Raw genomic sequence first — 14,517 nt, forward strand, 5'->3', positions numbered from 1 at the left:
GATGATTTGATTCCTAATTACAGTACATGATTGTCAATATGTAAATTTGGAATAACACACAGAAAATGGAAGTAATGCAAGAATGATAAATTCTAAAACATCAGTGTTTGCTTCAGTTTATAGTTTGTAAAATTGATAATTTTGCACTCAATTTATACTTTATAATATATTTATATTATCACTTAACAATCCATTACATCACCTGTACTGGCAATAATCAGTGATTTACTCACACAATATCCCTGCTGGTTCAGACACAACAAAACTATACTTTCTGGGCATTCCTGGAGTTCTTCTTGTTCTTAGAAATATCTATTTCAGTACAGCTGATACACCCATGGTTAATTTGCCATTATAACAATAAAGAATTGCACAATGGTTGTGTGGATTAAGTACATACAAAGGTATTTTATACATCAATGTGTTCTATCCAATAAAAACTTATAAGCAATCTCTTATCAGTGCAGAATAAAAAACAGTCAGCTGAGCTGTAATGATCAATTAAACTTAAATGATAACTGGTAGTTGTAACTAACTAAATGTGTGAGTTTATAGTCCCTATGTCCCTGAACAGTTATTGAAACTGGCATAATTTGTCTTTATTAGAGTGCAAATTATATAATGCCGCTATACCTGATTCACAATGATACCTTTTAAATAAATAAAATAAATCTTTATTAAAACGTAAAAAATGGTGAAACAAGAGAACTAATTGAGAAGAATAAGATGTACATATTTATTTGGATGATGTATTTACTATGTGTATACACAGGAAATATTTATAATCTTTATCACCTCATTTAAAAATTTCAATTGGCTGAAATTAAAATTAAAAAATGGAGTAAAGCTTACAAGCTCTTGCCTCTTTTTCAAGAACAGTCTAATGATAATAGTGAGCATTTACTACAGCATGGCTACCTCTAAAACACTGTAGGAGTTTTTAATTGTTTATTATAGATTTATGGTCATAGACCTATTGTTTTATTCTACAATCTGTTCATTTATTCATTCAAAAAATTAATGTACTTTTACTTTAATTTAAGATTGATAACAATGATGCTAATAGCAATAAAAAAATAAAATGAATTACGTTAGGTTATGTTAAGAACCTTAGAAAACGTTTCTAAATTGAATCTCAGTCATCTCATTAGGAATGGAATAAATATATTTAATTTGTTTACTTGAAAAAAAGTAGACTTAACGATGTACACAAACAATAATACTACTGTGTTTGAAACAATGTTAGAACAACAATACTAGAGAACGGGTAAGGTGGGGCAATTAATGAGTGGACTTGGTAATAGCTATTAGTTTAACAATTATTGTCTGTTTGCCAGTTTGCATTCAAGGTGATGTGCTAATGTGACTGCTACCATATCCACAGCACAATGGCAAATCAGAATTTATTGTGAACGTAATTAAAGCATTGTAAAAAACTCTAGTACTCACAATACTTACCACTTTTAATTCACCTAACTTTACACGCCCAACCCGTGCCAGCTCCGACAACTCTGATGGTCATTCTGTTAAATTTGTTATGGCTGTCTTTGATAATCCTACGGGTAATATTTTTAACAATCTGAGACTTACCTACGGAATATTAGTAAGATACAAATTAACATGAATTCTGTTATATAAAATGATCACTATCTCAGTCATATAATTTGAAAATATGATGTTATTCATATTGAGATTGTACCACTTCAGTAACATCGTCTAGATACTTCATGGTGTGCAAACCATTAATACCACAGCCAAATCCTTTGTACATCCACAGACATTGTTGATTTAAAGCAAGAACACTATTAAAGAGGTGCAAAGGTATAGAACAAATTAGGTTACTGCATTCCTCAATAATGCCAAACAATGTTCTTGTACTGAAATCCGTCTGGTCTCAGATAAGGCCACCACTAATGTTTCACATACAACATCATGATGCTTAATACAAACACTTTCATTCTGAGGAAACGTGTGGAGCAGTCTCCAATGGATGACAACTATCTAAGTGATGTATTCTTTTTGCAACTTTATTCTTGTTCGAAGAGTGTTGTTTACATGAACGAACTGAACTTAATCCAAAAAAAGGGAAGGAAGAGTCCACCTTCTTCTAAGGGATGTCCTATTGCTGAGCAATGAAGCCTCGAGAGTCTATTGCCCACCTCAGAAGTTGAAATGAACTCTAGCAGTTTATAGTTTCAGGAGTCCTACAAAGCACTGAAAACTAATGAACTAACTAATGAGGTAAATTTACCATTGTTATCCAAAGTGACAAAGATTGAAAATTATCTACAGCCAATACAAGAGTTCATTTAGACTGTTAAGGTGGTGTGATATCAAATACCTTAAGTTCAGAACCATCAGTCAAATTATGAAGTGCCGTGGTTCCCCACTTCAATCACATGTACTTCTTATATAGATGATCTCCACTGTTAAAGAGTAAGAACATTTTGAATTAAGCAACCAATTCGGAATGGTAGCCTGCAATAATATTTGGGGATGATGACTTCTACAATCTTTGCATGGGATGGTGAACCTTACCGTAAAGAGGAACACCTAAACCACTGCAGTGTTCCATATCATTGAATAATCCAATAGATAGAGCCAAACTCCCACAACCATTATCAAATTAAAGCATAAACAAAGATTCTGCGGTATCAAATTTCAGAACAGTACTTCATCAGTTTCAAGATTGCCTTGATCATGAAGTCTACAATCAGGTTATTCCTTTTAGGTTACACCTTCTAATATGGTGAACATGGGAGTTTGTAACTTTGTTCTTAGGTGGGTGTTTTCTTAGTGTGCTTGTTATTGACAAATTCAGACTTGATTAAAGATAAAGTTATCTGGCTATAATAAACTCTAAGAAGTGCAACAACCACTTCACATAATATTCTGCACTTTGTAAACTTCATCATTATTACCAGGGAATTAGTATTCTTAAACATTTGCTAAGAGAAAGAAGAAAAATGTCTAAAAACTATTAACGACTCCTCTGCTACAAACTTGGATTTGACATTAATCTACTTAGACTTGACTCAAAATCTGATTATAAAACGGCATTCCCTTTTAAAACTTTCTTAGAATTCTAGCAAGAGACAATGCTCTGATATATGACAAATTTAACATTTTTTGCATACATTCTCGAAAGTAAATATTGAAATACATATTGTTTATACACACAACTGCATTAATTATGGCTTATGTGAATCCTTAAATTTCAAATTTTTCAAGCAACCACTTAAAAACAAAAGAATGTAACAACACTCTGTATTTTCCAAAGTGTTTAGCTTACAAGGAGATTTAAAAATGATGTATAACATTACATATGTTAGAAAATCACGGTTTTTGGCACACTCTGTAACTTTTTTATGAACTTCATGAAAAAATTTTTGAATTGTTCTCAAGGGTTGATTTGTGACACCTTACATGAAACATCCTTTATAAATCCGATACCAATGAAATGCAAATCATGTGCAAGGAAAGCATTATTAATTTAAGCATTTGACTTATTAAAGTAATGTACTTTTGAACTAATAACAAATTTTATGATTTTCCTCAACTTGTGTAATGCTAGAAATCGCAAACAAATACAAAATCTAGTAAGATTTTACTTAATGCAAAAAGAGCTCATCTAATTTAGTCAAACAAGAGTATACGATCTGCTTTCATCACCTAAATAACAGTATCTAGTCATTTTATTCACGGCTACCAATCTAATATAAATGTATGTCCAGAACTGAATTGTCATAGGGAAATCCTGAAATAATGTATTACAGGAAACTATAAAATATAGTTGAAATATTGCAAGTAAGTGGCCTATTTTAACAAAAGAAATTACTAAGGTAATGTATGACCAAGTTAGATTTGTTCGGTTGAAAGTGACAAATATTCTTGAAGTCTATACTGATCATTCCTAATTTGTCACTTCAAATCAATGATTTGAACCCTAAACCACCCTATACGTTTATTTATTGATTAAAAAGGAAAGCAAGAAATAAGTCTAATGTTGTTAGTCTGTAAAATGTGTGTGTATTTAAATTACTTTGTAAGATGGAGTAATAATTTATTAGTAGATAACAGTTCATAAACACACAAAACACAATGACATTGACTAACTGTATTAGTTATAAAACTACAACTTTCAATGGTTGGTTGGTAATTGCAGGCCTATTGTGACCTGTATTGTTTAGTTTGGTTTCAATAATTAGTGTTTGCTTTATACGAAGTGCATGTTTTAGAGATACTACGTATGGAGATCATACAAACATGTTAGTTGTGATTCTTGACTTATGTATATGTTACATGGCTCTAGTGTGATTTGTTTATTCTAGTTTAGTCAAGTGTTAGGTTAGTTATCTACCTCATGAACAAAGAGACGAGATTGCAGATCTCGAAACATAATATTACTGATTTCTTATAACCTGAACAATGGCAAATATCTCAAAAATCCTATTTCTATCACAATCCTTCTATGGCCCAAAACAAACTCTAAACAAAGTACTTCTTTATGCCAAATTTAATTGAAAAGAGATTATTTGTATGATCTTTAACAGTGGCCATGATCATACAGACGAGTGGATATAAGCACACATTGTATTAAGATGTAAAAACATACAAATCCATTTACTCACACTTAGCACACACCCCAAAATGAATGTTTCCACCAAAAATCAAAATCTATTTACTGCTCTATCAGTCACTACACTTTCTCTTATACTATGTACTTGAGATAAGTAAAAATGGGCAGTACATAAATGATCCTATAGTGTTGAAATTGTAAATTACCTCAATTATAAACATAACATAATTTTCGGTTATATATAATTACTGTAATTTTAAAGATACACTTGAGAATCTGTGGATTGTCAGTTTTATGAAATGTACTTTCAGCTCCAGATATGTGGAAAGAACATTACTGTAGGTTATAGCTTTATAATCCACGACCTGAGAGCTAATTTGCTTTGTATAACCACAGAACCTGGTTATTCTTGAAATCAGTAAATAAATTTCCCTTAAGAAAGAATTAAAATTCAATCACTCTAGTTTTAATGGAGATCAAAATGGGATGGTAACAAAACATTCTTCACTAAATGGTAGAACATATTTTTTACTATAAATCCCCTAATGTAATACAGGGTATTATTTTTGTTATATGAGCAATTATTATTTTCCAAAAGGGTTATAAGTATGAAATTATAATATTGTTTTCTCAGATCCTACTTTTCTTACCTTGAAACTGTCTAAAGCAACAATCAGGCATGAAATAAATATTAAACCATCATCAGCTAACCATATATAAACTCTTAAAGTGGTTACTTTATCTAGTTGTCTGACGGTGATATAACAATTATTTATGTGTCTGACAGTCTTAAGTGTGCCAAGGTAGGAAAAATATAATAATCTCTTTAGAATACAGGGACAAGAAATGTCATATATAATGTATAAGTTTATCTAAGACCCTACAGGCACACTAAAAATTGATTTTTCCTGTTCGACCTAAGGGTTCCACCCCATGGGCCTCTAAAGTTGAAAATATCTATAAGAAATGCAATGCTGCAAGGATATGTTTTTGATATAAAGATTTTATACATGTAATTAGCTGCTTCATATATAAGATTTAAGTATGTATGAATTTGAGTTCCATTCAAAAAGTATTTACATAGGTATTATATCTTCACTGATAAGCCATTGCAGGACAATCAAACTTGGCAGAGTTGAACATGTACTCTGCTTGAATTATTTACAAGGCAAATCTACATTGATTAGCTTTGTGACAGCACCACTTTGTTTCTACGCTTATTGAGATCTTCATTGCACTTTGATACCTGTACGTCAGGATAAATCAATCACAACACTTGTATCCAGTTTCATCATACGCTTGGAGATACTTGTAAAGAGACTTATGAAACGTTACTACATGCTTTTGACTACAGTGATGACTGTATGAGTAGTATACAATTTTATAAGTTGTTAAGTATATTAAAGAAGGTCTTGAAAATGTGTGATGAAACTGATTAACTGTAGAAGTTAGTGAGGATTTAGGAATCAGTGTTGGTTCAATTCAAACACTTTGCCCACAATGATTTAAATTTCAAAGGTATCCCTGCTAAGTTTGTCCAGAAATTGCTTCCACAGCAAAAAGAAGCTAATTTCTCTGCTGCTCAAGATCTCATCCAGTGCTCTGAAAAAGAATTGTTTTTATTAATTGTACCCCTAGTTAAATATCATCTGAAAGGATGACAATTTCAAGATGTAGATACAACAAAACGTGATGCAGCAATTTTTGAGATTCCAAAAAGCATTACAGATTACAGAAATGCTTAAAATACAATTGAAAAGTGGCAATGTTATTTATACAGCGTGTTTGAAAAGTATGGGTACGGCTTAATATTTTAAAAACCATAGGAGATAACAACTATAAACTTTGCACAGTGTCATATGACTATGTAAATTATTTTTTCTTGCTATTACCGTGACATGCCAACCATGGGGGGACGGCCCACAGAGGAAAACATGGAAATCTTAAATTGAAGCATGGGTCGAGTGATACCTCATTTGAAAGAGCTCACTTAGTAGAGTTAAATGCCGCAAACCGCATCTCAAAAGGTTTATCCAATCAGAAATGGCGGGTTGTTTTAGGTACACATTGTGAAGTACATTATGCGCTGCCATTTCTGACTGGATCGTCGTATTCTGATGCGGTAGGCGGCGTTTCACTCTACTAACCAATGTGTTTTCACTCACTTTTTTTAATTAGCAAATTATGTCATAAATTTATAACACAATAAATAAAACACAATAAATAGGTACCGATGTTTTTTAGTACCCTGTATATTTTCATCTGTAATGAATAATATGTTTAAAACACTGAGAATATAACCTGTAGAAAGTAGTATAATCGTTGAAAAAAGCTGTATTCCAGTCAAGTACCATATTACTGATCATTTATAACTTAATTTGCAGTCTAGGCCCCATTTATTGAGGATTAATATTTCACAAAAAACACAAAATTTATTTCATTAGGTTATCTTAACGTCAATATAGATTTAGTAAAACAATAATTGCAGATGTGGTGTAATGTAAATGTTTACATCAAAGATTTAAACATATGTTAGAAAAAAAAAACAGTAAATTAATTAATATTATATTTCTTATTTGAATGTTCTCAGCTAAAGCACAAATTTTCAAAATCCTATTTACAAAAATATCAAACAGGATAAAGTACTATATGAGTAGGCTACACTTAACACCAAAGTGTACTTTGTTTATAAGAATCTGTGAGCATGATCACTTCTTTTTCATTAACCTTAGACAAATTTAATATGTACATATTTTGTATTTTTAAAATAGAAATTAATATAATCTGAAATATCTAAAAGTTTTTAATTTTTCAACATTTAAAAAAATATTTTTGGTCAATATGTTTACTGCAGAAGGGATAAAGTTGAGGAGTTCCAACACTTTTGTGTCCTTAGTTTTGGTAATCTTTATATACATATATATTTCTTGTGTTCGTGTGTATGTGACTGAACTCCTCCTAAACGACTCGACCGATTTTGATGAAATTTTGTGTGTGTGTTGAAGGGGATTCAAGAATGATTTAGATTCATGATTTGGTCCGATTTAAATAGTTTATTTAATTAATTTTTTATTTATAAATTGTTGTTCATGTTAGAGTGTTTTATATTGGATCCGGCAGATTGCGCTATGACACATAATACAAAGTGAACTGATACTTTCAGTTGTTAACACTTTCAGCTGAAGTTCATCAAAGAGGCAGAAACATTTGTTTAGATTGAAATTTTAGTAACTATTAAATTACTGTAAACTGCTTGATCAGTGTAGTGTAATGCAGATTGCAGAGACGAATTATTATCTAATTTTAAATTTTGATTGCACCAATGACCAATAATCCATTTAATGCCATGGAAATGCTATTTATACGCTGTTATAAAAACTACCTCATTAAATAAAGCTGTGAATGTTTGTACATATAGTAATCAAATTTGGTTAGCTCCTTTAACATTGTGTCTGGAAATTTTACTGTAGTTATTGAAAAGCAAATGGGGATAACATATCCCTTATACATATTTATTGATCTGTAAAAATATAAAAATCACTTAATCACCAAAATTTAATATAAGTTGAATTCCAAAACCAACATATGAGACCATTGTTTTGGTTAGTGCAACAGCATAAATCAATTGTGGAACTGTAAATAGATTAGACCGGGGGTGAATTTAAACGACCAGAACAGACTCATATTGACCGCAGCAACTTTTTAGTTGGACGATACACTTTCGTCATTGGGATAAAAAGGCTAAATCTTATTGTTACTGAAATCGTCAGAGCACTTCAATAAATTATTTTGGAATGTTGGAGGGAATACAAATCTTATAAAAACTGTTTCACTTTACGACTTCAGGACCCCAAAACACTGTTCTTTAAACTTAAATCTAAAATGGATCAGGAGATTGGAATAGCTTTGAGTGACTATCGATTATCTCAGGAGTGTTTATTATGTCATAGATAAAGAATACATGAATATATTGTCAGAGTTTTCAACTGAAAAATGCGTGTGAAGTCGCGGGTAACTGCTAGTTAACATGTAAAAAAATAATTTTTAATTATTTTCAATAATATTATTGTTTATTAAAAAGAAATTAAATTAGATTAATTTTTAATTTTATCATCTAAATATTACAAAATTATGAGAATTTTGCAAGGGAAACTCAAAGGATGATTAATTTATATTCTATATATTTCTTTTTATATTGGTTCTAGTATATATTTGTTTGCTTTACATCTCGAGTAAAAAAATTTTACTATTGCAATACTGTCATCAAACTGAATAACCTTGAAATTGTTTTAAAGTGGTCTAGAAGATTGAACACAAGTTATTGGTTTAAGATATGAGACCTGGATTAGGGACAATAGTGACTCATGTAGAATCAGCTCCTTTATAAACAATTTCTTGGTATTGAGTTATATATCATAATATTGTCCCCTGCTTGGATCCCTATAATTAATTATTTATTCTTATTTCCGTACGTTATTTCTTTTTATTTAAAAAATTAACATGCTAATAAATCATACTTACAGCTAAAAAAGAAATACATAAGCTACCTTGACAACGAATAAAATTATATTTTTTCAGCTTTCATTTTCTAAGAACCCTTCTAGTTCAAGTGGTGTGGAAAATCCAAGAATAATTTATTTACGTGGCTGTCTCTTGTAATGTATTTTAATCATAATAAATCATTACAGTTGTGCTCATAAATTAATATCAGCACTTTGTAAAATGTTTTATCTTTATCAAATGGCAGTAAAACAATACCGGAAAAGGAAATAGATTCTAATCAGATGTGTGTATGGACCAAATTTCTAAATCTATTCTAAGAAAATGGTCTGTGAACAGAATTAAACTTAACAAAACTTCTCAATAAAAATAATAAATAAGAGATTTGAAAATTTAATCTGGTTGATCAGGCCATGATTGAGGTTTTGAAATATTATAAAAATTGGCTAAACATTTAAGTGTAGGTACTGTGTGTGCAAGTATGGTTAATCTATGAATACACTTGTATTTAATATGGTACAGGAAGACATCAAGAAATACTATAATGCCACTACTCTCGTAATGGAAACTTTTACAGTGATAAGTTTTAGGCAAGACTAAGATGAGTTTTCTGGGGGTGCAATAAAACATTTTCTAAAATGTTTTATTGCATAATAAACTTTATTGGTTAGTGTTTATTACTACTGTAGAGGGATTTTTTTCAACACATTAAATACTATAGATTTATTTTGTAATGTTTCCCAAATATTTCTCGAATTCACCCAATTTATAGGTTGCAAATGACCCTGAACTGTATTTAAATAGATATAAAATGTAATTGATCAAGTTAGTTCACAAATTCAGATAAGACAGTATTAACCTTGAATTTAAGAGTATCATCAATTGCATGACCACTAATACCTTCTTATAAAGCGGAAAAGTTATAAATATTTCTTTGTTATATCCTATTAAAACACTCAGCATTTAAAACAACAGAGACAACAGTAACCTGGTTCTGTGAAACTATCTTTAATGCAACACTCACCTTGCCGACAGCACCTGGTTATGGACTCCATGCAGCCACCACGCCTCTCTGTGGGGTAATAACTCATCACAATCTCCTGTTATCAACGGCTTATCACCTGAAACACTATCAGTCCTCTTAACTCACTCTGGTCAATACACTGTAACATGCTGTACTTACAGAATTTAATATAACTTTTCCTCTTTATGCTGCATTTAACCTTGAAGATGTGTAAATTATCTGCTGGAAACCTCACGTAAATCATATGTTTCTTGAGGAAATGCTGAAGATATTGCTGCCAACTAGAGATTATTGGCAATGATTTGTGATGCTCTATCAAATTATTACCAAGAACTAGTATAAAGTAACTACATAAATTATCCAACAATGTTTATAGACCTTTTAGTTTGTAGAAAAAATGATCTCCTTCTTCAAGATTCAGTTTTCCGCATTGCAACTGTTCACTTAGATTCCAAGCAGTGGTGGTTTTAAGGAAATTACAATCTCCTTGTCACGCCCTTCCTCTTTTATCATAGAAAGAAATTTATTGTAGCTAAAGAATGGATTGTAATCGATTTTCAAACATACATTACAATTTATTTTTTTATTTTTTTACTCTATTAATACATTATACCCATTAAAAAGAAATTTATAAATATGACAGTAACTTTTAAAACTGCTATAGTATTTTGTATGAGTCAATAAGAAAATGTTCATGTTGGCATGTCATTTATTTCAAAGTATGAATCGATGAAATTCTATTCTTATTAGTGTAGTTATAGTTATTAGGATATAGTGTAGAGTTCAATTCAGTTAACAATTTTTCTGCAGCCCTACACTGGTACAGTACAATGCTTGATACAGTACACAATAACGGTCCAACTTTAATAAATGTAATTACACTTTCTCTGTGGCTATGTGCTGAGTGATATTGACTTCTTTAACGAGTCAGCATGCTCTACGACATATGTTGCAATCAATGTGTTAAATCACTGTACAATAACTGTCTAACTATATTACATGTAGTTAACACTTTCACTGAGGCTCTGTGAGGAGTGATGTTGACTTCTTTAATGAGTCAGTAAGCTCTACGACATATGTTGCAATCAATGTGTTAAATCACTGTACAATAACTGTCTAACTATATTACATGTAGTTAACACTTTCACTGAGGCTCTGTGCTGAGTGATGTTGAGTAATCTAATAAGTCAGAATGCCTGAAAATGTCTGCTACATTTACGATGTTCAGTAATGTTTACTTAATCATTTGTTTATTAATTTTTGACTTAATAAAAAAGTCTGTATTAGCATATTGTAAGTTGTCTCACAAATCATTAATTATGTTATGAATTAAGTATAGTTTACACTCAGTATATATCAGCTATGTATAGTCATGTACAGAGTTTAGGGCATCCTTAGTAGTCGTTAGACGTTGTAACAGGTCAAATTACGACATTTGAATATTCGCGGGGAATTGGCAGACTGTGACGTCAATGAATCGGCAGACTGTGACATCAGTGAATCACATGTTGTCGGAATTGAGATTTATTTAATAACGAAGACATTTATAGAACTTTATACGGGAAAAGATTTGATTAATTAAAATGAAGTAAATATAACCAAAATTCGTGTTTTACAAAAAACATTAAATAGAATTACGCAGAAGAGCCAATTGTGGTATGAATGACTTGTAAATTTATGACGTCATAAAGCACATGTTGCTAAAAATTTAAATAAAAAGCTTTGAAAAATTAATAAAAAGAAAATAGAAATACTTAAATTGATTAATTATAGTAAACGTGATAAATTTCGACAATTATAAGAAAGAATTAAATTAAATTTATTCGTGAAGATGCTGATTTGAACGAGAGAAGTGATGAGTGATGTTTTGAATCAGTATCCGTCGTATTGTACGGAGATTCCTTCTTCTACCATCAGACTCGAAGCAAGGAGGTTGTGTTAGTTCTCCTGGGAAAGTAATGATCTGTTGTATAGTATATTGAAATTTAATCAAGGATGGGATATTGTTTAGACTTTTAAAATTATCAAAGCACTGCAAGGTGAGTGAGTTTATAATATTGTTGAGAGTGTGACATTTAATAAACTAATCTCGTGGTCACTTGCTTTGACTTTCTTTAAATATCCCTTTTACAAAAAGTGTGGAGTGATGTTAAATTTTGTAATTATTACTTAATATATTTTGGAACCCTGACATACACACAGACTTGTCTCTGGTGATAACACCAGAGACATTCAAATCTAATAATTTTTGAGTAATACGAGGAAATACAGCTAGCATTGGGCAAGATGGCGACCGATACTATGATGAACAACATGGTATAACAACGTGCCACTGGTGGGCTTACATCAACGTGACCACCAAAATTATAATACATCTCTAGCTACAATGTAGTAGTAATACCTTCTCTGCGACACAAGCCATATACTCACTTTAGCCCGAGTAGTCATGAGACGTGACCAACAAAACTATAATACATCTCTACCTACAAAGTAGTAGTAACGCCTCTGTGACACGAGCCACATATTCACTTTAGACGGAGTAGTCGTGAGACGTGACCACAAAAACTATAATACATCTCTACCTACAATGGAGTAAAAAACACATACTATGTGACACAAGCCATATACTCACTTTAGCCAGAGTAGTCGTGAGACGTGACCACCAAAACTATAATACATCTCTACCTACAAAGTAGTAGTAACGCCTCTGCGATACGAGCCATATACTCACTTTAGACGGAGTAGTCGTGAGACGTGACCACCAAAACTATAATACATCTCTACCTACAAAGTAGTAGTAACGCCTCTGCGACATGAGCCATATACTCACTTTAGACGTAGTAGTCATGAGACGTGACCACCAAAACTATAATACATCTGTACCTACAAAGTAGTAGTAACGCCTCTGCGACACGAGCCATATACTCACTTTAGCCCGAGTAGTCGTGAGACGTGACCACCAAAACTATAATACATCTCTACCTACAAAGTAGTAGTAACACCTTCTCTGCGACACGAGCCATATACTCACTTTAGACGTAGTAGTCATGAGACGTGACCACCAAAACTATAATACATCTGTACCTACAAAGTAGTAGTAACGCCTCTGCGACACGAGCCATATACTCACTATAGCCCGAGTAGTCGTGAGACGTGACCACAAAAACTATAATACATCTCTACCTACAAAGTAGTAGTAACACCTTCTCTGCGACATGAGCCATATACTCAATTTAGCTGGAGTAGTCATGAGATGTGACCAACAAAACTACAATACATCTCTACGTACAAAGTAGTAGTAATGCCTCTGCGACATGAGCCATATACTCACTTTAGACGTAGTAGTCATGAGACGTGACCACAAAAACTATAATACATCTGTACCTACAAAGTAGTAGTAACGCCTCTGTGACACGAGCCATATACTCACTTTAGCCCGAGTAGTCGTGAGACGTGACCACAAAAACTATAATACATCTCTACGTACAAAGTAGTAGTAACGCCTCTGCGACATGAGCCATATACTCACTTTAGACGTAGTAGTCGTGAGACGTGACCACAAAAACTATAATACATCTGTACCTACAAAGTAGTAGTAACACCTTCTCTGCGACACGAGCCATATACTCACTTTAGCTGGAGTAGTCGTGAGACGTGACCAACAAAACTATAATACATCTCTACGTACAAAGTAGTAGTAACACCTTCTCTGTGACACGAGCCATATACTCACTTTAACCGGAGTAGTCGTGAGACGTGACCAACAAAACTATAATACATCTCTACGTACAAAGTAGTAGTAACGCCTCTGCGACACGAGCCATATACTCACTTTAGCCCGAGTAGTCGTGAGACGTGACCACAAAAACTATAATACATTTGTACCTACAAAGTAGTAGTAACACCTTCTCTGTGATATGAGCCATATACTCACTTTAGCCGGAGTAGTCTTGAGACGTGACCACAAAAACTATAATACATTTGTACCTACAAAGTAGTAGTAACACCTTCTCTGTGACATGAGCCATATACTCACATTAGCTGGAGTAGTCTTGAGACGTGATTACCAAAACTATAATACATCTCTACATGTTGCATCACTTAAAACTTTTTATTTTGTGAGGTCTTTCCCTTTTATTAAGTGTTTGGCAAATACAGTCCTGCTGTCCCCACAAAATAAAAATTGTTAAGCATTCGTTTGTTGTTAATTTTAAATGTAGTGATTACAGTAACTTATAACTAAATATATTAAACGTTCATACTACTAGGTAACGTTCAATAAGTTCTGTAAACATTGGGCTGTATGAATTCTGAAGAAGCCCAAACCATGTATACTGCATGTTGTCTAAAAATATTTAACATATTTGTAAACATAAAACCAACTCTCATTGAAAACACATGGCTGAACGAATGC

At 32.1% G+C, this 14,517-nt stretch overlaps 1 protein-coding gene across 3 annotated transcripts in view; it reads right to left on the reverse strand.

Moving 5' to 3' along the window:
• The window catches only part of LOC124362191 (dipeptidase 1-like), a 71,276-nt gene that overhangs the window by 24,830 nt on the left and 31,929 nt on the right, over positions 1-14,517 (reverse strand). The window contains exon 2 of one of the 3 annotated variants that reach the window (XM_046816477.1): positions 10,104-10,200. In XM_046816477.1, the coding sequence (XP_046672433.1) occupies positions 10,104-10,170 (67 nt within the window). In that variant the 5' untranslated portion in view covers positions 10,171-10,200. Of the gene's footprint in view, positions 1-233; positions 419-10,103; positions 10,209-14,517 lie in introns of those variants that run through there. The other 2 variants (XM_046816478.1, XM_046816479.1) reach the window with 2 other exon arrangements.

Source organism: Homalodisca vitripennis, chromosome 5 (genome assembly GCF_021130785.1).
Source record: "Homalodisca vitripennis isolate AUS2020 chromosome 5, UT_GWSS_2.1, whole genome shotgun sequence".
Classification (NCBI taxonomy): Eukaryota; Metazoa; Arthropoda; class Insecta; order Hemiptera; family Cicadellidae; genus Homalodisca; species Homalodisca vitripennis.